The following is a 23,672-nucleotide window of genomic DNA, read 5'->3' as shown; positions in this document are numbered from 1 at the left end:
AAGCTGGACACCCCGAATGAACGAGCAGAGACCCCCATGTTGGGGAGCTGCCGCTGTCTGGCCGCCCCCCAGGGGTGACCTGGTGAAAGCTCAGCACGTGCCCTGAGCTCTGAGTGCGGTTCGATCCTTTGACCCGACGTGGGTAGGTAAAGGCACAGCCCCTGGTTTTAGGGGGTGCTTGGGGTGACTGAGTGTCTCCCCGCCACACACCCTTAGGTTAGTCCACCCTCAGGACGGTCCTTCCCTGGGGTGGGGAGGGCGGCCCATTAGGCACAGCCCTCTGAACCCCAGGGGTCGGGTCCCGCCTGCAAAAAGCCGAGATTGGGAGTGACCCCCAACTATCCCCCCGACATTCTCAGTGCCCCCCCAGAGGCCAGCGGAGACAAACTCTCCTCTCCATGCTTTTCACTTTCACCTCTCAGCACCCCCTTAGGGAACGTGGCTGCACAGAGGTGGCCCTTGGGCGTGAGAACCATTTCAGCCATCGGCTTCTTACAAGCAGCTGAGCCTCCTCCGCGGGTCAGCCACGTCCGGCCCTGTTTTCCGGGCGGGCAGGCGCGCAGCCCAATCAGAGACGATAATTTCTCTATGTCTCCCGAGCAGCCAGCCCCCCGCACCCCTGCTCCCCGGCCGCCGGCACCCCCGAGCCAGACCCATAACTTAGCATTTTCATTTCAGTCCCTCTGACAAATCATTCCAGGCGGAGAAGGCAACGCTGCATCTTTAAATGGCTACTTTGTCAGCGCGTCTCTGGGCGCTGTAAAAAGTCCTTTGTTATCTGTGTCTAGACAGCTCGCCAGCGGGATATTTGGTCTGCGTGCGGGAGCGAGATCTGACAAGGTTGAATTCATTTGCCGGCTTATTTAAAGCAGAATTTCAAAACACTCGCTCATAAACTGTTTTCGGCCCCACACCCCCAGCCCCCCAGTCCCCCCCCCCCAGCCCCACACCCGCTTTTCTTGTGGCATCATTTTTCGCCTGTTTGGGCCCTTCTGGCGGCTGCCGCGGCCGCCCGGCGAGGAGGAGCCGGGGACGGCGGCTCGCGGCTTCTTTTCTTTCTCTAATTGTCCTCTTTACAGTGTCTAGACGCCCCGCAGATGGACCTTCCCGGCCGGCTTCACCCTCCGGGTTCGGGCCGCGGCGGGAAGACCTGCAGACACTGCCCGCCAGCGCTGGGCCGCCCTCCCCCAAGCGGTTCTGGATTCTTCCTTCCCTCCAACCAAGGCACTTCGCCTCCTGGCAGTGTCTTTGTGTTTATAACACATTTACTTGACTGTGCTAATTTTATACCATCACCAAAAAAAAAAGAGAGAGAGAGAGAAAGTGACATTCCAGGTTTTCTTCGGGAAGGGGCCGGGCCCCGCCCCGCACGCCGTCCCCACTCCCGGGGCTCGCGTGCTGCTGCTTATCTCTTCGGCGGCACAGACCCAGCCTCCCACCCCAGGCACCAGAGGTGGCTTCTTAAGGATGAAGACATGAGGGCAACTTGATGGGTTCGAGATGTTCCTTATTTGAAATAGATGTGTTCATTCACCTCGTTGCCATGGTGACGGGGGGATCCTTGCAGGCATGGCAGGGGGCGCGCTGTGGGGGCAGAGGGTCTGTGGCCCCCCCAGCCACCCGATGCCACCCCGGCAGGAACCCCACCAGCGGCCAGGCCGGCGGGCCCACGTTGGGCCCCGCGGTGGGTGCGTGTGAGGGGGTGTCCCCTAGGCCGGTGAACGGAGGGAATGGAGTGGCCCCCTGTCCGGTTATGTGTTCAGGGGTGGGGACAGGGTCCCGCTTCTGCCCCCAGCCGGTCCTCACCCCTTTGAAAACTGTCCTCACTGCTGTCAATGCCAAACCCTAAATTTCCACGCTCCCCGCGGCATCCGTCTGCCCTCTGGGTTTACACGGTGCGGGGCACGGGTGGGGAGGGGGGCAGCTGACCAGAAGTCTCCGGGGATCCCTGGGCCGCGTCTGGCTTTGCCAGGCCAGGCAGATCAGCCCACCAACCTGCACCCTTCGTGGGTGGGGACCCCGACCTTGCGTCTGCCAGTCTCAGGACACTCGGGGTTGCTGCCTGATACTTTCATTCACCTCTAAAGAGACCAAAGCAGCGGGCGGGTGTGGTCAGTGCTGGACACGGGTTATTACGCCCCTCCCACCCCCCAACCCTGAGTGCAGAGCTGGAGGCCGGGCCCCAGAGCCAGCACAGCCCTTCCTCCCTGGAAGGGGCAGTCAGGCATGGCGAGCCTGGGGCTCTGCCCACTCCCGTAGCTCTGACGCCCGTCTTTAAACACAAAAACCCAAAATGAAGTATCTTTAGGATCGGGGCCATTTTTAAAAGAGAGAATCACAGCGGGGCATCACCGGCGCCCCCTCAGACTCAGCATCCCCTGCAGGAAGGGCCTCGGGAGGCGGGGCCCTTGAGGCTCCGCTCCCGGGCTGCAGACGGGTCTGTGCTGTAATTGGGTCTGCCTTGGAGTAATTAAAGGAAAATGAGTCTATGAACCCAGCCACCAAGCCAGTGTGGCAGAGCCCAGCGGCCCTCGGGTTGATGTTTCTTTCCCCCAAAACCGGCCTTTCTCAGCACACCAGAGAAGACACCGCTGGCCTGAGTGGGGGTGTCTCTATTGCAGTTTTTCAGTTGCCGTCTCCTTGTCTCCTTCCTAAGGAAGAGCAGCAGGGGACGCCCCCCTGTGCCGCCAGCGCCCGGGGTGCCGGGGAGAGGTGAGCACAGACCTGGCGTGCGAGCCCGAGAGGCCGCTGGGGAAGTCCTTCCTCCAGCTGCATCCTGGAGGCCTGGCCTTTTTTTTTTTTCCCTTTCTTTTCCGAAGAGCTGGAGGAGCCGGAGTGCAGGCGGGCGGCCTGGGTGTGCTGCCTTATTTAGGAGGCGAATCGCAGCTCATTTGTCAGGCAAAACAGATGTGGTGGGGAGACAACATCTATTTTCATAATTCGAAACAAATCTGGTGAGCGCCCTCCTTTTCGGCGGGGCCTGCTCATGCAGAAAGCCAGCTCCCTGGCAGCGCTGAGCAGAAATATTTATAGCTCATCCACTGAACTTTGCTTCTGCCGAGGAGTTGGTTTCTGCTGGCGACTGGGAACGCGGACTCTTGATAGGAAGTGGGTGCTGTTTGCGGAGACTTAAAAAAAATTTTAACGGAGAAGTGTGGGTGCAGGGTCCGGCTGCAAGGGTCAGGGAGACTCACCCCACCAGGGGGGCTTCCATCTTCCGAGCATGGGGACCCAGGGGTAAGGAGCCCTGCTTTCCCATCACGGTTATTAGCACCTCTTTATCTGGAGGGAGGCACCCTGGCAAGCAGCTGACGTGCCCTGCCGCCTGCCAGCAGGGGTCTGCTCTTAGGGTCACAGGCAGCTTGGGTGGCATGTTCCCTTGTGTGGCCGAGAACATGGACCCAGAGAAACAGCTTGTCTGAGGTCAGGCGCCATATCCATGGCGAAGCTGGTCTCGGGACTGTCCAGAAGTGGCCATGCCGGTCAGGGTCTGCCCAGACCTTTGTCCCCACCACAGCCTTTGTGGTGCTGCAGGGAGCGTGCCTGGGTATGTGGAGAGAGCCCGGGCCCCAAGTTTGGGGAGTCAGCCACGGCCTGTTCCTCCATCCCGTAGTTGAGCCCCTACTAGGAGCTGTTGAAGGAGCTGGCGCTGGCCGGGGACCGAGGGGGGACCCGTGTCTGTCCTCCTGGAGCAGACAGCTGGCATGCCAGGAGCTGGAATGCCAGGGAGAGCAAAACCAGGGCCCTGTGGCCATGCCTGGGGGTGGGGGCTTGACAACATGTGCTGAGACTAGGGCAAGTGGAGCCAGTCCCGGGACCGTCTAGGGCAGAGTCTCAGGGGGCAGGGGTGGGGTCAGCTGGCTCCTGGAGGAGGGACAGACCAGGTCTCTCTCCTCGGCTTTAATGGTACGAGGATTGACTGCAAGTGTGGGTGTTTCTGGCTCATGGGGATACCACCAAGGGTGTCACCAGCATACGCTGGGAGATGGTGCCACTGGGGATCCCGGGTAAGGGCCAGTGGACCCGTTGTTCCTCGTCACTGTCAGCAGATCTGCGGGTGTCTCACATGGCATTTGTTTTTAAAGTGAATGGCCTGGGAGGGTCCCAAACCCTGGGGCTCTGGTGTAGGGAAATGCCAGGCAACAGGTATGAGCAGCCTTGTCATTAGTGTATCTCAGGACAACTTCCCTTCACCTGCAGACTGTAGGAGTGGGAGCGGGGAGCTCTGCTGCCCCTGCAGGAAGGAGGCCCTTGCTGGGTTCAGAGTGCCTGAGGGTGCCAGGCAGGTGCTGATTTGGAAGGCATTCAGCTTGACTGAATGGCACAGGCTGGACAAGTCAGAAGCAAACACATCCCCCATCTACTGCCAGCACCCAAGGCAGACATCACTAATCAATCACAGCACACTTGATGGGGGTGGTAGCTGGGGGATCCAGGCCCAGGGCCAGTGGAAAGCCCTTCACCTGGACAGCTGGCAATGAAGATGCAGTCTCAGGGAGCCGGAGGGGAAGCTTAGCTATGTGGAGTGCCCTCTCGAGGCAGCCAGGCCCTCTGGGCTCTCTCCAGACCAGGTGACAAAACTGGCTTGTTATGGCCCAAGTTCACGGTGCTGTGTGTGGGGGGGTGAAGGGACTCTTGTCTGATGAAATCGTCTGCGTTCTTGGCCTGGGTACTGGTCCCCTAAGGTGGGGCTGTCCCATGCTCTTTAGCCAGTTCAGTGGCATCCCTGCCTCCCCCCCTCAGATGCCACAATGCCCCTCTCAGTCAGGCAGCCACCCTGTCTCCACACAGCACCAGAGCCCAGGTGGGTGAGTCCCCAGAGAAGGCTGCTTCTCCCAAGCCTCTCCGGGAGGCCACCTTGGGGGCAGACTGGCCGCTCCTCCCGGAGGCATGGCGATGCTGCCGACTCCTCGCGGCGGCAGACGGAAGAGCGCACTCTCGGCACAGCCTGGTGGAGCCAGGGTTGCTGGAACTTTCCGTGCTGGTGGGTCTGGTGGCACAAGTCATCCAGCCGGGCTGCCCGGGCTGGTGGAGGGCAGCCAGGGGCACGGCCCTCGGGCGCACAGGGGTAGAGGCACCAGCCCCCAGCTGTGCCCGCTGGCTCTATTCCTCTCTGGTCCATCCTTTGCCATCCGACCCGAGTCGGGGGCTTCCCGGCTGCTGCCTCTGGGAGAGGCCGGACCCACCAGTCTCGGCGCCTCCCCAGGCTCCGTGGCCGGCGTTCCCCTCTTACGCTCGGTTCGGCCATAGTCGGTTTCCACATGAGACGCCAGCCTCTGCTTTTCCATCAGGAACGTCAGCGTGAGAACGTGTTTGAACAAGAGTTTCTCCCGGTAAAGGAAAGGACGTCTGAGAGAGGGTCCCCTGCAGCCGGCCCTTGTAAAAATGCAGGGTCCTGCGCGATCCCTGGGCCCCCGAAGGGTCCGTTCAGTGGGCGGGAGGGGCGGGGGCCCGGGCCGCTTGCCGGCCTTCCTCAGCACTTCCGACGTGTGACTGTGTTTGGAAACCCCCTTGGAAGGCAGTACCTGAATCATTTTCAAACGTGCATCCTCTGTCCTGCCTCTGCTCACAGACAGCCACCCTGGGGAGCCCCAAGTTCGCCTGGTCCTAAGAGTGACTTCCCTCATCCCTGCTCCCAGGCTCCTGAAGCATCAGTCTTCTCACTGCCCTTGAAGGTGACAGGTGTCCGTGCCTCAGGACATTTGCACTGCCTTTTGTTTGACCAGGAGTCGTCTCCCCCAGCTTCTCTCACCCTCTTAGAGGTGTACCTGACACCCCACCCATGAGCCTCCTCCTGGCCCTCGCCAGCTCAGCAGCCTCGAGGATGTCTTGCTAGCAGAGAGCTGCCTGAGCTGCATGTAGGTGTGAGCCCCAAGGGCTGCAGGCGTCGCTCCTCCCAGCTCCGCGCAGATGGTGGCCCTCGTCGCGGATCACCTGCAGCCCGGCGCGGGCTCCTGTGGACTGGAGCAGTACGTGGGGGACACTCCTGTCCCTCAGATCCTGCGGCTCGCCACGCGCCCTGGCAGCAGGGGTCCAGCTGCTCTGAGAGGACCTCATACTGATACTTGCCCTCGGGCACACAGCGCTTTGCATTGGGGGTGCGATGACTGTACATGGAGGATGCCCCCCTTCGGGAAAGAGGCTGGAGGGTCTTTGCTCGTGGCCGGGGAGCGGGCGGTGGGAGGACAGTCTGAGCCAGTGCATGGAGGTTACTTAAAATCCTCATTCTTCGTTCCTCAATTCTAAGTGGCACGTTTAGAATTTCATTTTCCAACCCCGGAGCCAGCCCCGCAAGTGGGACGATGCAGCAAGAGACGGTGCGTGTGGCCGCCTGCAGAGCCAGCTGGCAGATGCTCGGAGCAGGAGACATGGGGGGCGAGCGGGCGAGGCTGGGAGTGGGGAGCAGCTTCTGTTTCGGCTCCTACCCTCCCCCTGCGGTGAGCCACCCTCCCGCGCCAGCCAGGGCCAGGCCCCAGGGTGACCTTGGGACCCCGAGGATGGGGTCCCCAAAACTTCAGTTTTTTTTTTTTTTTAAGAAAACTTTTTATATAACTGTAGATGCGCATGCAGTTGTGAGAAATCACAGGGAGAACCCTGGTCGCATTGCCCAGCTTCCACCAAGGGTGGCATTGTTCATCGCTGGAGGGGGTGACCCTCCAGCCTCTTTCCCAAAGGGGGGGATCCTCCAGCTGGAGGGGGTGACCCCAGCCAGCGAAGGGGTGTTTGCCAGTGCCCGCTGGCCTCCAAATTTCCCGTGTCCATGCTCTGGCTTGAGTGAGTGTGTGCATGCGTGTATAGGTGTGCACACAGGCATGTGCATTGTGTGTGTGTTCAGTTCTGTGCAGTTTTATCACACGTGGATATTAGCGTGTCCCACTCTTCATGAACCCCCCAACCTCCCACCCAACCGCCCTCCCCCCCAACAACGGGAGTCTCTTCACCCCTGTGGGTGTGGGTGTGCTCGCTTTCCTCTCCAGGAGAGAAGCCCTGGGGTGCCTGCTGGGGTGCGTGGTGTCACCCCAGCCTGGCCCTGGGGAGGTGCTTTGCTTTTCATCCTGTGGCCTCTGTGCAGAGATGGGCATCCCGGCCCTGACCTTAGCCATGAATTCTCCTTCAAATGTACCAGGGCAGAGTGCGGGCACCATGCCAGGCAGGGCTCTAGCCATCAGGGCTACAGTGAGAACCGGGCAGACGAGCCTGCTGTGGGGGCCTCTTGCTGGTGAGGCTTATCAGCGGCATCAGCGGGCAGCTGACCAGTCCAGGGCCCGCTCGCGGCGCTGACACTTGGGCGTGCAGTCTGCAGCCTGGCTGTGGTGCAGACAGAAAAGCAGAGACACGAAGGTCCAGACAGGAGTGACCCGGATGATCCAGGCTCCTCGCCACGAGGCTTGGTCTCTCGTGGCTAAGAAAGGCCACAGGAGACCAAACAGGGGAGCAGAGTGCATGTGGGTGGGTGGGGCACCCTGGAGGTCTCCGCGAGGTAGTGACATGAATGGCAAAGACTCCAGGTTGAGGCTGTGTGTGCAAAGGTCCAGGGGTGGAAGAGGTGCACCTGGAGCCCAGGAAGGAGGGGGACGGGGGAGCAGCGAGGCCAGGTGATGGGCTCGGGGAGTGCCCGTGTGAGAAAGCAGGAGACAGGGGACATGTCGGCCAGCCTTCTGCCCTTGAAGGATACACCCCCAGCCCCAGCCTGGGGAGAGCCCCCCATGTGGACAATCAGCTCACTGGAATGCAGTGCGGGGTGCCCCTCCCATGGCTGGACCCTCTGAGCATCTGGGCCCTGTGGGGCAGGAGGGAGGACCCCAGCCAGCCACCCCCAGGGCGTCTGCGGCTGAGCGCAGGGCTCCCGTCGCGGTCTGTGTCCTGATGGGCTCCCCTGACTTCTCGGTTTGCCTCGCACGCCCCTCTCCCCACTCTCCACACCCGTGTTATCTGCAACACTGGCAGATAACCCCATCTCCAGGGCACAGATTTTGAATCACTCTGGCACAAAGTGTGGTGGGTGGATGGCGCCAGTTGCAGTGCCCAGCACATAGTAGGTACACAGGAAGCACGTGCTGCTTTAGTGAAAGAATGAATGGGTGCACTGAACAGTTCTCAGATGGATGTAGGCGGCGGATGGGAACCTGTGGGGACACACCCAGTGGTGCCCGGGGCTGGTACGTGCAGGAGGGGCAGCATGCTGGCTGCCCTCTGTCCCCAGGGGGCTATCTGTGTTGCCCTGGGCTGTCCCTAGCCAGGCCCGGTGTCCTGCCTCCCAGCTGGCAGCCCCTCTCCCTGCCTCGGCTAGGCTGCATTCAGACCACCGTCTGGGGGGCTGAGGCCACTGACGTCCATTTCCCACGGTTCTGGAGCCTGGACGTCCAAGGTCCAAGTGTGGCCGGGCCGGTTTCTGGGGAGCCTGGCCGTGGATGGCTCTCGGGGTGTCCTCGGTGTGTGCGCAGAGGGAAAGCAGTTCAGGGTGTCTCTTACAAGGACTCTAATCCCAAAGGGCCCCTGTGGCCTCATGTCACCTGATGACTTACTGAGCGCTCCATCTCCAGCAGGGCCCCGCTGCAGGGGAGGCCCAGCGTAGGGATTTGGGGGGACACAGGCATCAGGCCATTAACACAAAGACCCTTTCTTCCGCCCCGGAGGATTGGGGAGGCCAGTGACAGCTGCCAGTCCAAGTCGTCTGTCGCCCCAGACCCACAGCAGCTGTCACTTGGGGGCTTCACCCCCAGCCTGCCCGTTGGAGCCATGCTTCCCGGCCTTGTCACGGGATTCCACGGGAGAGGCACCATCTCACCGCGGTTCTGAAGGTGGGGAAACAAGCCCGTATCCGGGCCTACACCTCTAGTCCCTGCACTGCTCAGGGGATCCAGGCTCCTCCCTGCTTGTATGACCACGCACTGACCACGCAATCTAGTTTCTTTGCTGCCAGGGCACCTCAGTTGACTGGCCACTGGGGAGAGACCACTAAAGGGATACTCTCTGCCTTGGAGCTGGGAGTCCCATATGGTGATGGCCTGGGCTTGACATCACAGTAGGATGTAGAAATTGCTCTGGGTCACCAGGACTGGGCTTTGAGGGATGAAGAGGAGTTCACCGGTTAGATGGGGCAGAAGGCTTGGCAGCTGTGTGCTGGCTTGAGGACACTGCAGGACAAGGGAATGGCCTTCTGGCATAGTGGCCACACTAACAGTGGGAACCACACCCGGACCCAGGGAGGCCAGGATGCATGCGTTTTCTTGGGATCTTAGCAGACATCCCAGGTGGTGTCCACCAGTCCTGTGGGAGGGAAGCCATGTCGGCCCACTGGGGATGGGCAGCAGGGGAGAGAAGGCGTCTCAGGCAACAGCAGGTCCAGCCTGGGCACAGGCACAGGAGCAGAGGCTCGCGGGCAGGCTGGAGAAGGTGCGGGCACCTGCAGGCATCAGCAGTGAAGGTGGGAGGTGGTGGTGCCAGCACTAGGCAGAGGCTGCCTCGTCTGGCAGCTGGTGCTTCTGGCCAGGTAACCAGCCTGGGTCTGCACAGTGCATGTGCTCATCCTCCAGCTTCGTTGCATGGCATGGTGGGGTGCTCAGCACCCTGTTTCTGTACACGGGGAAGCAGAGACACAGAGAACAAAGCAACTTTTCCTTGGCCACTGATGGCGCCGGCATTTGGGACCGGGCAGGACAGCGCCAGGGCTCCTGCTGACCATTGTGCTTCCCCACTCCTGGTGTTTCTGAATCAAATTCAGCTCCTGGAACCCGGGGGTGTGGAGCCTGTTCAGGCCCCCAGCAGCTTCTCCTGCCGCCCCCGATGACAGCTGGCCTTGGCCGTCAGTCCGCTTCCCACCTTGCCCTGGGAGAGACCAAGAGCAGCCGGGCCCCTCGCCCTCCTGGAAGAAGGGCTGCACCAGGGTCAGCGCCGAGACCCCACCAGGCCCGTCGCCAGCTGCCTCGGGGCGCTCCAGCTTGCGGTCCGTGGAGCGGGAGCGACGGGAGGTGGCCGAGTGCAGGTGCACAGGGCCCATTCGGCTAGCGGGGCTTTTTGTCTGCGGAGCCTGGCCTCGCTCCCCTCCCAGCACCGCTGCCCCGGCTCCCATCGGGAAAACCCGACTCTTGGAAATCCGTGGTTAGTTGAGAGAAACATCTGCTGGTTGCCAGGCGCCCATGGTGCCTCCGGGGCGGCCGGGGCGAGTGTGGGTCTCGTCAGCCATGCTCAGCCACGCGCCCACGCACCTCTGCAGCGCGTTCACGAAGATTTTAAAAATTAAAATGATTGATCCGTTACAAAAACGCAAATGGTATAGCAATACCCGGTGTCCCAGAAGGAGCGCCGTTACCCCTGTGATTCGTTGCCCCCTTTTGCTACGGCGGTCCATGTCCTCTGTCCCTCTCCAGGCCCTTTATTTCTGTTGAGTGATTGTTGACATCCGCCCGTCACCCGGCAGTGCTGGGCCAGGGGCGGCTCTGCCCCGCAGGGGACGCACGGCCTGGTGGGTGGCAGTGAGGTGGTCGCCATCAAGGGTGATGGTGCTGCTGGCCTCCGTGGGGGGACAGGTCAGGGAGGGTGTGGACAGGGCAGGCCCCGCGACAGAATGACCCAGCGCAGGACGCCAGCAGTGCTGAGGGCCATCAGCTGCCTCCATGTCACCTGGCCCCATGGCTGGCAGACGGTCTCCATCGCCCCCTTTACAGCCCTGCCTGGTGTCCGCATTCGGGTGTCCTTTGGGAGCACCTGTGACTCGGGCTGTGGGATTCGATCCTGGAGGTGGAATTTCCGGGCTGAAGGCTGGCGTGTGTTAGATATTGACACAGGTGCCCTCCAGGCTCCCGCCATCGACCTACCCTGGCAGACTCGCCCACCTGTGCCCGCTCCGCCTCTGTTCTCCACTCGCCTCAATTAACAAACACAGTTGACTCATTTTAAATAACTTCCCGTCGCGCCTCCAGCGGGGCCATCGACAGGAACGGCTCCCTCACCGCGAATTCGCTTCCATCTGCCAATAGCTCTGAACGGTGATTGATACTTTGCTGACAGTGGGTGTTTAAAGATGTTCGATGTCAGTGACAATAAGAAAAAAATCCCATTAGTTCTTTCCATTTGGATAATAGCAAGAAAGATAAAAGGCCCAGCTTTGTCTTTCCGTATTGAAGGCGCGTTTAATCATGAGGTTCTGAGATGATTACACGGCCCTCCGCTGTCCCTGGAGACCTTGCTTCCCACCCGGTCCCCAGCACTTCCTGCTGCAGCCACCTCCAGACAGGGGTGAAACCCAGCCGTGAATGGGGTTCTGCCCCTTGGGGACAGGAAGGTTAGATTCCCCAGCCCATCACCAGCTGGGACGGGGCACCCACCATCAAAAGCAGACCCCACTCAAGCAGGGCTGGGGTCAATGGCACAACCGCAAACCCCGAATCCGGGCCCAGTGTCCAGTTCGTGCCCTTGGGCTCCACGTGGCTGCTTGGGGTTCTGAATGCACCCCCTCTCCACCCCAGGACAGACCAGTGTGGTACCCTGGTAGGCAGTGGCAGGGAACGGGCGTTTGGCAGACCTGTCCCGACCCGCGCAGCCCAGAGGGGAGCCAGCCAGCAGTGCCCACGTGCACAGGAGCCCAGCTGGGGGCACGTGCGTGTGCATGGGTGTGCATGGGTGTGCATGTGCACGTGTGTGCCTGTGCGTGGGCAACCAAGGAGCAGGAGGGTGGGAGCGGCCTCCAGGCAAGGGGGCATCCTGTCCCCTCCCGTGTGTACCGCAGCACCTCGCAGGCCGAGGACAGTGGCCTCCAGTGCTGCTCCCGGGTGAGGGACAGTGCACGTTGGGGTGTCAAGCTGGGCATCTGCCCTTGACACCCCAGGAGAAGAGTGTGTGGACATCAGTGTCCCAGGGTTGATTCCCCTGATCCGAGCTTCACCCTTGAAAAATGTGGGATCGTTTGCCCTTCAGAAGTGCCCACCTTCCCCAGCCTCCAGGATCCAGCTGGCACAGGCCCAGACACCTGTGACTCAGGGGTCAGGGTTCCTGTTCAAGGCCAGAGTAAGTGCCAAAGCTGGGATCCAAACCTAGGAACCTGGGCGGGGGCGCAACCCCCATGCTCTTCAGCAGAACCCTGGGTTCTAGCCGGAGCAGCAGTGCGGGGAGCCCGGGGCGCCCCGTCCCCACCCCCTGGCCAGCCACCGTGGGACTGGTTTTCTCCTGGACCCCGGAAAACGGGGCCGTTCTCGGGGTACAGTGTCGGGTACTGGGCACTGCTGCCCAGCTGCCTGCTCAGTGGAGGACTCGGCCGGCGCACGCTGCCGTCCGCTCTCAAAGCCGGGAACCTGGCCTAGATTCTCTGCCCACCTCTGAGACCTCAGGAGAAAAACCATTCTTTTTTTTAACCTATAAATGGTCTTGCCCTAAAGAAAAAAAAAAACGTGCAGTGGGGGGTGTTTGAAACGGCACCAGGAGCGATCAGAAAGTTCTTCCTTTGACGGCAGGTTCGGTTTTATTTGAAATCCTGGGGGGAGGGGGCGGAGCTGGGTTCTTGCTCAGATGCAGGGGGCTGGGGGGAGGCAGCCATGGAGGTGGCTGGAACCCCAGGCAGGCTGGGCTCCGCGGAATGACAATGAGGCCCGCCAGGCGGGTCTCATCCAGGCAGGCCTAACAAGATTAGATTTTCATAAATTTCAGACAGTGCCAATTCCTAACTCCGGTGTGCGGCCGGGAGGCCAGACAGGGCCGCCTGCGCGGCTGCTTGTTAACCAGGACGCATCGCGGCGGCCCCTGCCCCGCAGCAGACGCAAGGGGGGCCGAGGGGTCGTCGGGTCTGGAAAGCCCCTGGGGGCTGGCAGCAGCCAGGTGGGCCCTGACCCCACGCTCCAGCTGCGCGGTCAGGGAGGCCCCACTGCGGTTCGGCTGACGAACACCCCCCTGCGCCGCCCCCGGCCCTCGCCCGCGCGGGCGTGGGCGCCGGATCTGAACCCGGGCTCCCGCTGAACTCAGCGCAGGGCTCGGCCCCTGCGGGAGAAGCGCGTCTTCCCCTCAGCTCCCCCGACCCGGCCTGGCCCCAAGCCACGCGCCCAGCCGGACCTTTGATGGCGCCGGTGGAAACCACAGATTCCCTGTCACCTGAAGGCTGCGGGCGTCCCCTGTCCGGCAGCGCCGTCCCAAGTCTCCCTCCGGAGAGAGCTTGGTGACTATTCGGAGTCGTTGGCATCCTTTCCAGCATCTGTTCTTCTAGTTTTGGGTTAAAAGCCGTGTCCTGAGGAAGGGGCCGCGGTGTCCAGCTGCCAGCTGCGGGCTCCGAACTTGCCGCCGGCCTGGCCCCCTGCCCCGGGAAGACCCCTCCCCACCCCTGTGATGCAGCTGAGGAGGGGCCCCGGTCTGGGCAGGGGGAGGCGTTGGGTGCACAGCTGGCCACTGGAGTCTGCTCGCAAAGCCATGGGGGTACCCAGGGCTCCCCAAGTGCCTGGCCTGAGGGCTTCCTAATTCCCAGCCTGTGATTTTCCTCCGAGTGACAGGGGGAGGTGGGTGCCCCTGGCCACAAGGCTGGTCTCCTGGGCTTCGCCAAGAGGTGTCCAGGCAGCCCGGCTCAGCCTGGGAACCCGGGAGTCGTCTGCTTGAAGCTCTCTGGTTCTGATGCTCGGGGGCCTCCTGGTTCCCACCGTGGGGTGTGGGTGGTCGCTGGCCCCTGGGCCCGTCACCGGTGACCTGGCGCCTGGCCACTGTAGCCTGTTTCTGCATCTGTCGATGCAGGCGGTGTCAGCATCTCCGTCACAGAGCGCTGGCGAGGGTCAACTCAGAAGACGCTCGCAGGATTTGGGGTGTGCTGGCAGTTGGGTGGTGCTGTCCCCTGCCTCCGGCAGGCCTAGGCTGAGCGTGTGACCCGCCTCAGTGGCTGGTCTGTCTCTGGAGGAGACGAAAGGGTCAGGCCACTCCAGGGGCCAGGAGACCTGTTCTTTTGAAATTATTCACGGGAAAGAGGCCGCTAATTAAATTAGAGTGACCTCACTTTGCTTGCGGAAGAGGGGCTGGGTCGCTCCCAGGAGCCTGCACGTCCATCACCCACCGCGAGAGGGAAATTCAGAAGGAAAATGGCCGAGACCCTCCTGGCCTTCCCCTGGCATCTGTGCAGACAAGGCAACAAAAGGCAGGGACCAGGACCCAAGCTCCTGGGCTCCAGCTGCCACCCTGGCGACTGGGCAGAGGCCAGGTGGAGAGCGCCAGGCGGAGTGCGCCAGGCCTGCAGGCAGCCCGCAGCCAGGTGCATCCAGGGCTTCAGCTGGGGGGAGCCGCCACTGAGACATCAGGCCCTGCTGTCTCCTGCCCTGCTCTGAGCTCTTTATAGCTGCTAATTCACGACGCCCTCCCCAAACTGGGGCTCACCGAGGTCAGTGTGCCTAGAGGAAGGTAGCACCAGGTGTCCTAGGGTGCTTGGACAGCTTCTCCCTAAACTCACCTGCACCACAGGGTGGTGATGCACCACCCACCTCGGCGCACAGGCCTGTTAGAATCCCAGCGCTGTCCCGGTGAGTTGCCAGGAGGGTGCAGTGGGTGTGGGCTGCGGCTCCACCCCCACTTCCCCTGCCCTTGTTTGTGAGCAGACCTGTGTCCTGTGGTTCCAGGATAACTGAGCGCCAAGATGGGGGCAGGGGGCGCAGCTGTGTGAGCTCCGCCCTGCCGTGGTCCCAGCAGATCCGTGGGTGCTGTAGAGGACAGAGGTATGGGGCCAGTTTAGGGACACGGGCCTTGAACTTGACCCAGGCCCTTGAGGGCAGCCATGGTGCCCTCTTTCCCCAACGGGGGGCCTTTGCTGAGGTTGTGGGACTTGGAGGGAGGGGGCTGGTGCGCCTTGTGTCCTTGTGAGGGTGCTGAAGCCTGAGCTGCCCCAGGGTGGCAGGGGTGTCGCTGGTGTGGGCCAGCAGGCTGCACAGGCTGTGAGTGGGGTGACCTCTGGGGCCCGTTCCTGTCCTCGCAGCAGGCACTTGTTTGATTCTCACCCGAAGAAGCGGTTCCCGGGTGGCCCGTGTCCCTGGAAGGCCACGAGTTGCTAGAGGCCCCCACCCTCCTCCTTCCCCAAGGGCCAGAGATCCCCAGCCATCGGGGTTGGGCAAGCCCTGGCTCTTAGGCCTGGGGGGAGACTTGAGATCCAGACCAGGGTCTTCTCTGACTTATGGGGAGGGGGCAAACCAGCTGGGGCTGGGGGCCTCTCCCGTGCCCCTCGACCCCCGGCCCACCTGCCCCTCGGTGCCTGAGCAGGGCTGGGGTAACCAGCGTGGCCCGCTGACCCTCTCCCAGGTTCTGGGTTTGGGCCGCCCTTGCTTTGCTGTAGCTGGGTGCCGGCCGCCCCCAGGAAGCACAGTCACCCCGCAGCACCCCAGGTGCTCACCCCCTGCTGACTCGCAGCTCCACAGGGAGGCACCCTGAGTCCTCATAAACACGGGGACTGGGCGGGCAGTGGGCAGGGAGGGGAGAGGGCTTCCGGGGTCTCGCAGAGCCTCTGGCAGATGCCCAGGCTTTTGGCTCCCAGGGTGGAGCCCAGAACCTGATTGCCCCCCACCCTGTGGGAGTTTTCGGGGTCGCCGCCTTGCAGGGGTCAGGCTGGGTCCTTCGTGCTTTCTGCTGCTCCGGGCCCATTTTTGGGGGCGAGTCTTCCTCTCTGGGCACAGCCCCCAGAAATCAGACCCTCCCACGCTCCTGGCCCGCCCGCAGGGCCGCAGGGTCAGGGCAGCTGGAGAGGGCTTTTTCATGTCTGTGTGGGCTGCTGGGGCCTCATTCCGTCCCCCGTCGCCCCTCGTGCTGCTCCGGACGACACTCAGAAGAGGGCAGTGGCCGGCCACATCCCGATGGCCACCGGGCCCCATCCCGGCACAAAGGCAGCCCCTCACTGCCTGCCCTCTGGGCCCAGTGTGGGCAGGGCCCCGGGACAGCCGGGGAGGGGGCCGCGGGGTGCCCACCGCCACCGCCGGGCTGGGGTGAAGAGTGCACGGGCTGAGGGAGGGGAATGCGGGCCTCAGAGGAGGGGCGTGGGCGTGCACAAAGCCAGCTGTGTGTCCTCTGAATGGGCGGCTTTATCCAGGCCTCCACCGACGGGGCCTCGGCCCGCGGAATCAGACCAGGCTGCCGGCCCTGAGCCAGCCGGGATGGGTGGGAGGCAGGCGGGGGGCACAGGAACCAGTCTGGGGCCTGGAGCCTTGGCTTTGACCCAACCCGGGCCCCACCCTCCTGGAGGGAAAGTGAGGTGACCCGGCTGCTTCCAGGCTGGCCACGTGCCCGCCAGGCGGGACCCCGGGCCTCTCACCCGAGGGCAGTCTCACCGAACTCCTTGCCAGTTTCTCCCCCTGACCACTCCAGGGACGTGCGGACGTGCCCATGAGCCAGCGCGGGCAGAAGGGCCGCCAGCCCAGGTCTGCCGCTTGGCCTCTGGCCCGGTGTCCTCACGGGGGAGCGGAGGAAGGCCCAGCCGTGGCCTGTGGACTGTGTCCTGGTCCTGGGGCGTCTGAGGGTACACACTGTAGGGTACACACTGTAGGACCCCCGGTTGGGGGTTACCAGTGTCCCCCGACATTGCCAGGTGACCCCTGGGGGCACTTACCCTGATTTCTTGACAGCAAGCAGACATGGGGCGTGGCACGGCGGGTGTCCTGCAGACGCTGTGCCGGCAGAGGCAGAGGCCAGGGGCTTCTGGGGGGTGGTTCTGTGTGGAGAAGTTCCCCTGCTGGGCAGTGACGTCCCCCGCTAGGACAGGTGGGGCAGGAGGGGGGCGTCCGGCAGATTTTGGCCGTCCTGGCACGGCCACCCCTGCCTGCAGCTTTCCCGTCCCTGCCGGCCAGGCCCAGCCAGTGGCGGTCCTGCGGGAGCAGCTGAGCCAGTGACCCCAGCTGGAGCCGCGCCCGGGAGCACCTGGGCTCGGGCTCCTCCTCTGTCCCTAGGGCTTGGGGTGGCACATTCCTGGGCTCGGGGGCGGCTGTCCCCACTGCCGGCCACCACCGGGACCCCCGCCCTGCCGCTGCTGGGCCACGCGATGCGCGCCGCCGTCCGCGAAGGCCCGGCTCCCGCAGGCCAAGGTGCTGGCCGGGCGCCACCTTGCAGGGGACCCGGTGACGCCAAAGGAAGGATGAGAACTGGGTGTCTGTGGCCGCCGGGAACGTGCTTTTGCTGAAACTTCTTCACTGGAATGGGGGCCCCTACGCCCCTGTCCTGCCGAGTGTGTGCGTGTGGCGGGTGTGTCGCCTGCGCTCGTGCGTGTGATGGGTGTGCGTGTCACCTGTGTCGCCTGTGCTCGTGCATGCGAGCAGTGTTCATGTCGGCTGGGGTGCGTCTGCGCCGGTGTGCGTGTCGGGGTGTTCGTGCTGGTGTGTGTGTGGGGGGGTGTTCGTGCTGGTGTGCGTGCGGGGGTGTTCGCGCCGCGGGTGTGGAGCCGCGGGTGGCTGGGCCCCGACCCGCACCTGCCGCCGGCCTCACGTGTGTGCTTCCCCGCAGCGGAGCTGGAGTTCGTGGAGATCACGGTCATCGTGGTGGTGGTGATGGTGATGGTGGTGGTGATCACGTGCCTGCTGAGCCACTACAAGCTGTCTGCGCGCTCCCTCATCGGCCGGCACAGCCAGGGCAGGCGGAGAGAAGACGCCCTCTCCTCGGTACGTGCCCCCCTTGGTGGCAGCAGGTGCTCGGGGGCCCAGACTCGGGGTGGGAAGGTCCGGGAGCCCACCGTGGCCGGCGCCTCCTCCGAGGGGTGAGGGCGGGCCTCAGCTGGTGCGGGGGGGGGCGGTGGAGGGCCGGCAGGGAAGGGTCAATGGTTTACACGCTTGTGGCCGACTGGGTCTGGGGTCCATGATCTGTCCAGCTCAGGTGGGGAGGGGCGCTCGAGTGGGGCCGGGCCCGAGAGGCGAGACTTGATGGGGTGGAGGTTCGGGGAGCAGGACGGTGGCTTCACGGGACAGGGGGGCTGCCCCGAGTACAGGCAGAGGCCTGGGGACACTGGGCTGGAGGGAGGGTAGCGTGATCCTGCAACGTGACCCAGACAGAAGGGAGGTGCCCTCCCCTCGTGCCACAGACCTGGGGGCATCTGAGCCAGGGACTCCGCCGTGGAGGCAGCCGGCCACCTGGACAAAGGCCCCCCTGGTGACTTGAGTTGATGCTGCACCCTCAGACCTGGCCGGCAGCCCGTCCAGCGCAGGTCCGGGCATCTCCCCAGCACCGGGCCACAGTCCCAGGTGTCACCAGCTTGCCAGGGCAAGGAGCATCTCCGGGAACTCGGGGCACCCACAGCCCGAGGCCCCACGCGTGTCCGGAGGGCTCCAGAGGGCCCGGGAGGGCCCCAGGGCGTCTGGAGTGCAGGCCTCGCCCGCCTCTGTTTATTTGCTGCAGCTGTTGCCCCAGCAACCGCGCCTCCGCCGCTCCCTGCCTGCCCTTGGCGACTCCCCGCTCCGTGGGGGCCCGGGAGCCCATCTTGCAGGGGAGGCACCGAGGCTCAGAGAGGTGGGAACAGTTGCCTGAGGACACGCAGCTTTGCACGGCAGGGGCAGAGCCCCCTTCCGCTCCTCCTTCCAGCCCTGGCCCAGCCTCTGCTTCACCCGGACGCCCCAGTCTGCGGCTGCGCCGTCCTGGTGGGTGACTTTGCCCTCCGGCCTCAGTGCCCACAAGTGTGCGGCGGGTGAGCCTGGCCTTCCTCCCGCCTCCACCGGCCACGGGGAGAGGCGTCAGCCAAGTATGGATCCTCACTAGTGGGGGGGGGGGATCGACAGCCCCGTGGGTAACCCCTGGGACTCCCTGCCCAGACAGACGGAGGGTTCGGGCCCGGCTCCTGGACACCTGAGGGTAGTGGCAGTCTCCCCCGCCCGCCGCCCTGTCTGCCCAGCCACCTGCACAGCCCCCAGGGGCGCCTGGATGGGTAAACACGGTGCAGCCTTAGGAGGCCTGAAGCAGGCATGGCAGCTCCCTGGGGGCCCCAGCCAGACAGGGCGGGGTGCGTCTGAGGAGTGTTGAGGCGTGGTGACTCCCCAGGGGACTCAGACCAGAGCTGCCGCTGTCTGCCTGGGCCGAGCCCCCCTGCTGAGGCTGTCCTGTCCTGGTCCCTTTTCAGGGTGACCCCCTGGGGTTCAGTTTCAGCTGGGGTGGTGGGAGGCGTGCACTGCTGCTTCTGCTGCTGCAGGAGGGACCACAGCTGAGGGTCCCCCACTAGGGCAGGGGTTCCTGTCACTCTAGCCGGGGTCACACTTGGACCCCCAGAAGTGGGGCCGCACAGTAACGTATGCCCTTAAGCTGAGCGCCTACTGCATGCCTCACCCAAGCTGGGCACAGACCTGACGGCCCTGGGTTCACAGCCCGGCAGCCCCACAGGGAAAGCCAAATGTGGGGGGAGGCACTGAGAGGGAGGGGCCCGGGAGCCCCCAACGGGCATACCTCCCATGTGAGTTCAGCAGGAAGGGGGCAAATGATGCAGGCTCGGGGGTTGGTGCAGAGGTGAGGTGACGCGTCGGTGGGGCCAGACGCTGGGTCAGCCCCAGAGAGGCCTCCACGCTGCGTCTGTGCTCCGGGAAGCTTGGTCTGGAGAGGGGATTTTCTGGGGACAGGGTTTAAAGGAGGAGCGGCAGGTGGGGTTCAGGTGAAGGAGACCACCCCGACTTCTGAGGAGGAAGGAGCTCTTCCACGAGGTCTAAGTGTGGTTCACCGGGTGTAGAGGGGCGTAGGGGGCCCCGAGCCTGTCTGGCAGCTAAGTTGGTGGAGAAAGTGGGTGGGCTGGACTGTATGTTGGAGGGAGAATCCTGCGGGGCTCAGGGGAGCGGGGTTGGGATTGGGGGTGGAACGGGTGTGTCAGGAATGCCCCCTGGTGTGGCTCTTTGCAGGGGGAGGGGTCAGGCCTCACTGAACCAGGAGCAGATGAGTCAGACCCCCCTTCTGTGCAGGAGCAGCTCATCTGGAGCTGCAGTCAGCAGGATGTCGGGGGCTGGACAAGGGTCTGATGCAGGAGGGGCTGAGAGCCCGTGGGGGTAGGGGGACATCCAGCTCTTCCTCCAAAGCCTTCCTGGAGGAGGCTGTGACCTTCGGGTGCAGCAGTGACAAGCAGCTGATGAGGTTGTGGGTGCCCTGGGGTCCCCGGTAGGGACATTGTTATGCAGGACCTGGGCTGGGCTGAGTCCAGGCTGGCCTTGGCTGCCTGTACCCCACCCCAGCTCCTGACTACTTGGGGGAGCAGATGGGTGTCCTCTCTGCTCCTGGCACACACAGGGACCCCACCGGACTGGCCCTGGGCCCAAGAGGGTCTGCAGACCGGCGGCTGGGGGATGGTCCCACTGCTGCCTCTCCCAGCCGCACCGGCCCACCCGAGCCTGCCTCGCAGGGCTGTGGGAGTTGAGAGCACTCTGCAAGCGGCAGCGCGTGTTACTGTGTGTGAGCAGCAACTGCCCAGTTGCTAATATCAGTAATAAAATGGCCCTTGATGACCGTGTTAACAGCGAGGATGCGTGTCTGCGCTCTGCATCCCCACGCCTGGAACATGCTAGACCCTGATGAGCTTACAAGGCGAGTCATGCCCGATGGGACAGTTTTGAGAGCCAGAGAGCCCCCTAGTGGCACCATAAGAAATTGCACCCCTCGGATGCAGGTGGCCGTCAGCTTACCTGTGACCCGTCAAGGAAACTAGGGGGTAATCACCGTTATCTTGATTGTGGTGAGGGGTTTGTGGTATATACATATGCCCAAACTTTTCATATTTGGATATGTGTGGCTTACTCAGCTACATGTCAGTAAAACTATGAAATTACAAGTAGACGTCTCTACCCCAGGCCCAGGGCACCCCTGCATAGCAGCAGGATCTGGGTCCCCTCAGAAGAGCTGATCCCAGCGTGGGGTTCCATTGTCCCTCAGATCTCTGCCCCTTGAAATGGGGGTCTTGGTGGGAGGAGATGTGCCGGGGGCCCCCGAAGTGTGAGGGTGTGGTGTCTGCAGCCCAGGCTGAGGTCCGGGGGTGGAGCAGGCTAGGCACTGGCCATAGGTGGCAGGAGGCATGAGGGGCCCTCTAGTGTGGCTTGAACTTGCAGGTGGGTGTGTCGGGGTGGGACTCCCCGTACTGAGCCTGCCACCTGGACGCCCTGGGCAGGTTGGGCCCAGCACCATCCCCCCCGGCTCCAAGGTAACTGCAGCCCTGCTGGACCGTCAGGCCGTGGCTCCATACCTCACCCTGGTGGGTGACTGCAGGTGAGTCCCTGGTGAAGCAGCTGCACCGGGGACTTGGCTTATTAACTCTTCTCTGTCTTCACCATAAGCGGGGCCCACGATTAGAGGGCGAGACAGCCGTGTCTAGCCAATCCCATGTTCCTCGGCTGCGTTCTGGGCAGTGACGGGTGGTTGAGAGGTCGGGGTCCGGGAGGCCGCGCCCTGTGGCCCAGGTGCGCAGGAGGCTGTACCATCTCAGTCCCGAGTAATTACACTCCCTGACGTTGGCACAAGGACAAAATCACCTAATCACTCATTTCTCAGAACGTCATCCCCACTGTTAAGTGACAACGTGACTGTTGATACGTTGACAAGGTGATCACAGATATGGGAGAAGCCGTGAGGGAAATAAGGGGATGGCAGGCTCGTGCGGACCAAACTTTTCACAAAACGGTGTCAGGGTTCACTGGTATTAAAAAGCAAGAAGGTGGCCATCGGCAGGACGGGGTGTGCAAAGGCCCTGGGGTGCACCTGACCAGGTTGATGAGCTGGGCAGTGGGTTGATGTGACTGGGGGGGGGCACCCTGCACTTCGAGGTGCTCCCGAGGGCTACGTGCCCTGCAGGTGTTTGCATGTCCTGCTGCTTTAAGGGCTGTATTAATCCGCGTGCTCAGATGCGGCAGCTGCAGCGAGAATGAGAAGCCGCCGCCCAAGGCTGCGCAGCCAGAGAGTGGTAGCCGGGGCCGGTTCACCAGCCATCCGCTGCATTCTCAGGGCCACAGGAAGCTGCTGGGAGGTTTTGAGAAGAGGGGACTCCCCCATCAGGTGGATGCTTTAAAAAGTGTGAACACCCAGGCCTGGCGGGGGCAGCCGGATGGGACAGGATCTGATTCTACCTGGAGATCTCGGGGTCACAGCTGAGTGGCTCCTTTCCTCCCCCGCCTCTGCCCACCCCGCTGACCCTGCCTGTCCCTCTCCTCCCCACGCAGGAAGGATGTCTCTGGCCCTCTGAGAGCACAGTGTCGGGCAACGGAATCCCCGAGGTGAGACCGGCACAGCCTCCCCTCCACACCACTTGTGTCCCCTCCCGTTTGTTCTGCTCCCCCCACCACTGCCCGGGCGGCGGCGGTGGACAGTGAGGCCCCTCGCCCAGCCGGCCCCCTTCACCAGGCCGGAGGGTCGTTGGCTGCTAATCGCCACAACCCTGCCCTTCCTTGGCTGATGGGACCCCCTGCCCAGGACAGTCCTGACCCCGGGGGAGCTCAGAATATGTATCCACAACACGCGAGGTGGAAAGTGCCCCCATTTCTACTCTGGGACCAAGTCCATGCTGCAGGGCTCCCGAGGTCAGGCCCGGGCTCGGACCTCAGCCGAGTCCACTCTCTCCCGCCCCCTTCCCGGGGCAGCGAGGGGGGAGGGGCGTGTCCCGGGCCTTGCTTCCAGGAACTCACTCTGCTCTGCCCCCGCCAGCCCCAGGTGTACGCCCCGCCGCGGCCCACCGACCGCCTAGCGGTGCCCCCCTTCACCCAGCGGGACCGCTTCCACCGCTTCCAGCCCACCTACCCCTACCTGCAGCACGAGATCGACCTGCCGCCCACCATCTCCCTGTCGGACGGGGAGGAGCCCCCGCCCTACCAGGGCCCCTGCACTCTCCAGCTGCGGGACCCCGAGCAGCAGCTGGAGCTCAACCGCGAGTCGGTGCGCGCGCCCCCGAACAGAACCATCTTTGACAGCGACCTGATGGACAGCGCCATGCTGGGGGGCCCCTGCCCCCCCAGCAGTAACTCGGGCATCAGCGCCACGTGCTACGGGGGCGGTGGGCGCATGGAGGGGCCGCCCCCCACCTACAGTGAGGTCATCGGGCACTACCCCGGGTCCTCCTCCTTCCAACACCAGCAGAGCGGCGGGCCGCCCCCCTTGCTGGAGGGGACCCGGCTCCACCACGCACACATCGCCCCCCTGGAGACCACGGCCGCCTGGAGCAAAGAGAAGGAGAAACAGAAAGGACACCCTCTCTAGGATCCCGGGGGCAGGGCTGGGCCGGCAGCGGGTAAAAAGCAAAACACTCAAGCACTTCTTAAGAGAGAGAGGACGGGCGAGTCGAAAATGCAGCGCATCAACCTCTCCCCGCCTCTCTGTATAAATATTTACGTGTTCTGTCTGGTCTGGATGCACAAGCTAAGGAAACTCGCAGAAACCACGTTTCTTTGTTGAGCTGTGTCTTGAAGGCAAAAGAGAAAACAAACCCTTCTCCACTAGTCTCTGTTCCTAGTTGAGCTGCGTGCGTGAATGCTTCTTTTCTTTCGTTTGTTTATGATTTCACTTAACTTTAAAGACATATTTGCACAAAACCTTTGTTTAAAGATCTGCAATATTATATATAAATATATATAAAATAAGAGAAACTGTATGTGCGAGGGCAGGAGTATTTTTGTATTAGAAGAGGCCTATTAAAAAAAAGTTGTTTTCTGAACTAGCAGAGAAAAAAAATGGCAATTTTTGAGTGCCAACTCAGAAAGTGTGTATTACCTTGTAAAGAAAAAAAAAAATGACAAAGCAGGGGTTTA

The 23,672-nt window shown here is 62.8% G+C and overlaps 1 protein-coding gene and 1 long non-coding RNA gene across 2 annotated transcripts in view; one reads left to right on the top strand and one right to left on the bottom strand.

Annotated features, from left to right (window-relative positions):
• Positions 1 to 23,298, top strand: part of PMEPA1 (prostate transmembrane protein, androgen induced 1) — a 41,877-nt gene extending 18,579 nt beyond the window's left edge. The window contains exons 2-4 of the mRNA XM_037500794.1: positions 17,434 to 17,588; positions 22,095 to 22,148; positions 22,576 to 23,298. Of these exons, the coding sequence (XP_037356691.1) occupies positions 17,434 to 17,588; positions 22,095 to 22,148; positions 22,576 to 23,124 (758 nt within the window). The 3' untranslated portion in view covers positions 23,125 to 23,298. The remainder of the gene's footprint in view (positions 1 to 17,433; positions 17,589 to 22,094; positions 22,149 to 22,575) is intronic.
• LOC129146389 (uncharacterized) lies at positions 16,422 to 17,501 on the bottom strand. The gene is made up of 3 exons (XR_008553047.1): positions 17,400 to 17,501; positions 16,547 to 16,648; positions 16,422 to 16,450 (listed from the first exon to the last, which is right to left on the bottom strand). It is a non-coding gene; the product is annotated as an uncharacterized LOC129146389 (long non-coding RNA).
• Positions 23,299 to 23,672: the final 374 nt, after the last annotated feature.

The sequence above is a fragment of the Talpa occidentalis genome, unplaced genomic scaffold (genome assembly GCF_014898055.3).
Source record: "Talpa occidentalis isolate TD23 unplaced genomic scaffold, MPIMG_talOcc4v2.1 talOcc4.10, whole genome shotgun sequence".
Classification (NCBI taxonomy): Eukaryota; Metazoa; Chordata; class Mammalia; order Eulipotyphla; family Talpidae; genus Talpa; species Talpa occidentalis.
Note: the sequence above shows the minus strand (reverse complement) of the source record. Positions and strands in the feature narration are given on the sequence as shown.